Consider the following 1,426-nt stretch of genomic DNA (forward strand, 5'->3'; position numbering starts at 1 on the left):
TGTTGGGACAGGACAAGGGGTGATGGTTTTAAACTAAAAGAGGGAGATTGAGACTGGAGAGAAGGAAGAAATTTTGGAAGCTGCAGGATTTATTGGTTCTTTTGATGAAAAGCAGCAGCTCAGCTAACTCCCCAGCCCCAGGGTGGTTTGGATTTTCAGCTTTCTTTACCAAATGGGTGGTTTCTGTCATGTTTTCTCTCCTCCAGGAGCGTGATGCTGCAGCTGAAGGGAACCTCACGAGTGTCAGGCCTGGCTGTGGCTGTTGCCACCCCCAGCCCTCCCAAGGGCTTCTCTCCTGGTCTGAAGTGCCCCAATGATGGGTTTGGTAAGGACATCACCTGTGGGCTCAGGGAAAGCGCCAAGGAGAGCTGGAAGAGCAGCTACACTCCCATGTCCAGGGTTGTCCCACAGGCTCAAAAGGTCCTTTCAAAGTGCTGAGTGGGAGCTGGAATCTCAGCCCAAGAGCTGGGCCAGGTGGGCACTGAGGTGTCAAACCTGACCAAGAGTTCTTGCAGCTGCTTTTCCTTCAGTGTTGTTGGGGTTGTTCAGCCTGGAGAGGAGAAGGCTCCAGCTGGGGGGGACACTTCTGGGGGCTGCCAGGACTTCCAGGGGCCTGACACAAAGCTGGGGACAGACTTCGGAGCAGAGCCTGTTGCAAGGGGCGATGCTTTAAAAGAGGGAGATTCAGAATAGAAAGAAAAGGAAATTTTGGAGGCTGAGAGTGCTGAGACCCTGCCCCACCTCTCCCCCTAGCTGGTGTTCTCTGCTGGGATCAGTTTTGCCCCATTTTCCTTCTCTTTCCAGGTGTCTATTCCAAAGATTACGGGCCCCAGTTCGCCCACTGCAACACCACCGTGTGGAACCCCGTGGGCAGTGGCCTCTCCTATGAGGATTTTGACTTCCCCATTTTCCTCCTGGAAGATGCCAACGAGACCCAAGTCATCAAGCAGGTGCTGCCAGCAAGCAGGAGAGGGGCAGAACTTCTCTGGTCTCTCAGCTTCCATTTTAAAACCTACAGTAAAAATCTCCCAGGGCACAGCCCTGCTCCCAAACGATGACGTTTGATGGTGGTTTTTCTTTTCTCCTCCAGTGTTACCAAGACCACAACCTCCCCCGTGAGGGAGCTGCCCCCCAGTACCCCCTCTGTGCCATGCAGCTCTTCTCCCACATGCATGCTGTCACCAGCACTGTCACCTGCATGAGGCGTAGCTCCCTCCAGAGCACCTTCAGCATCAATCCAGGTGAGCAGCTCCCTCTTTCCTTCCCACCAGGGGGGGGATAAGGCTGGGGGGAAAAAAAAATCCCAGCAGGAAATAATATTTTAGAGTTTCCCTAAAAGGTTCTGAGCTGGTCAGGAGCCAACCCTGTGATCTCACAGCCCCAAAGCTCCTGGTAGCACGGGTCACCCCCAGCAGCGTGGGCACAG

The 1,426-nt window shown here is 54.1% G+C and overlaps 1 protein-coding gene across 1 annotated transcript in view; it reads left to right on the plus strand.

The window, feature by feature from the left end:
• Window positions 1-1,426, plus strand: part of NCSTN (nicastrin) — a gene marked incomplete at both ends in the record, with an annotated part of 8,836 nt that overhangs the window by 822 nt on the left and 6,588 nt on the right. Inside the window, 3 exons of the mRNA XM_008948583.1 lie at window positions 207-325; window positions 805-950; window positions 1,091-1,241. Coding sequence (XP_008946831.1) covers window positions 207-325; window positions 805-950; window positions 1,091-1,241 — 416 coding nt within the window. The remainder of the gene's footprint in view (window positions 1-206; window positions 326-804; window positions 951-1,090; window positions 1,242-1,426) is intronic.

This window comes from Merops nubicus, unplaced genomic scaffold (genome assembly GCF_000691845.1).
Source record: "Merops nubicus isolate BGI_N331 unplaced genomic scaffold, ASM69184v1 scaffold10141, whole genome shotgun sequence".
Lineage (NCBI taxonomy): Eukaryota > Metazoa > Chordata > Aves > Coraciiformes > Meropidae > Merops > Merops nubicus.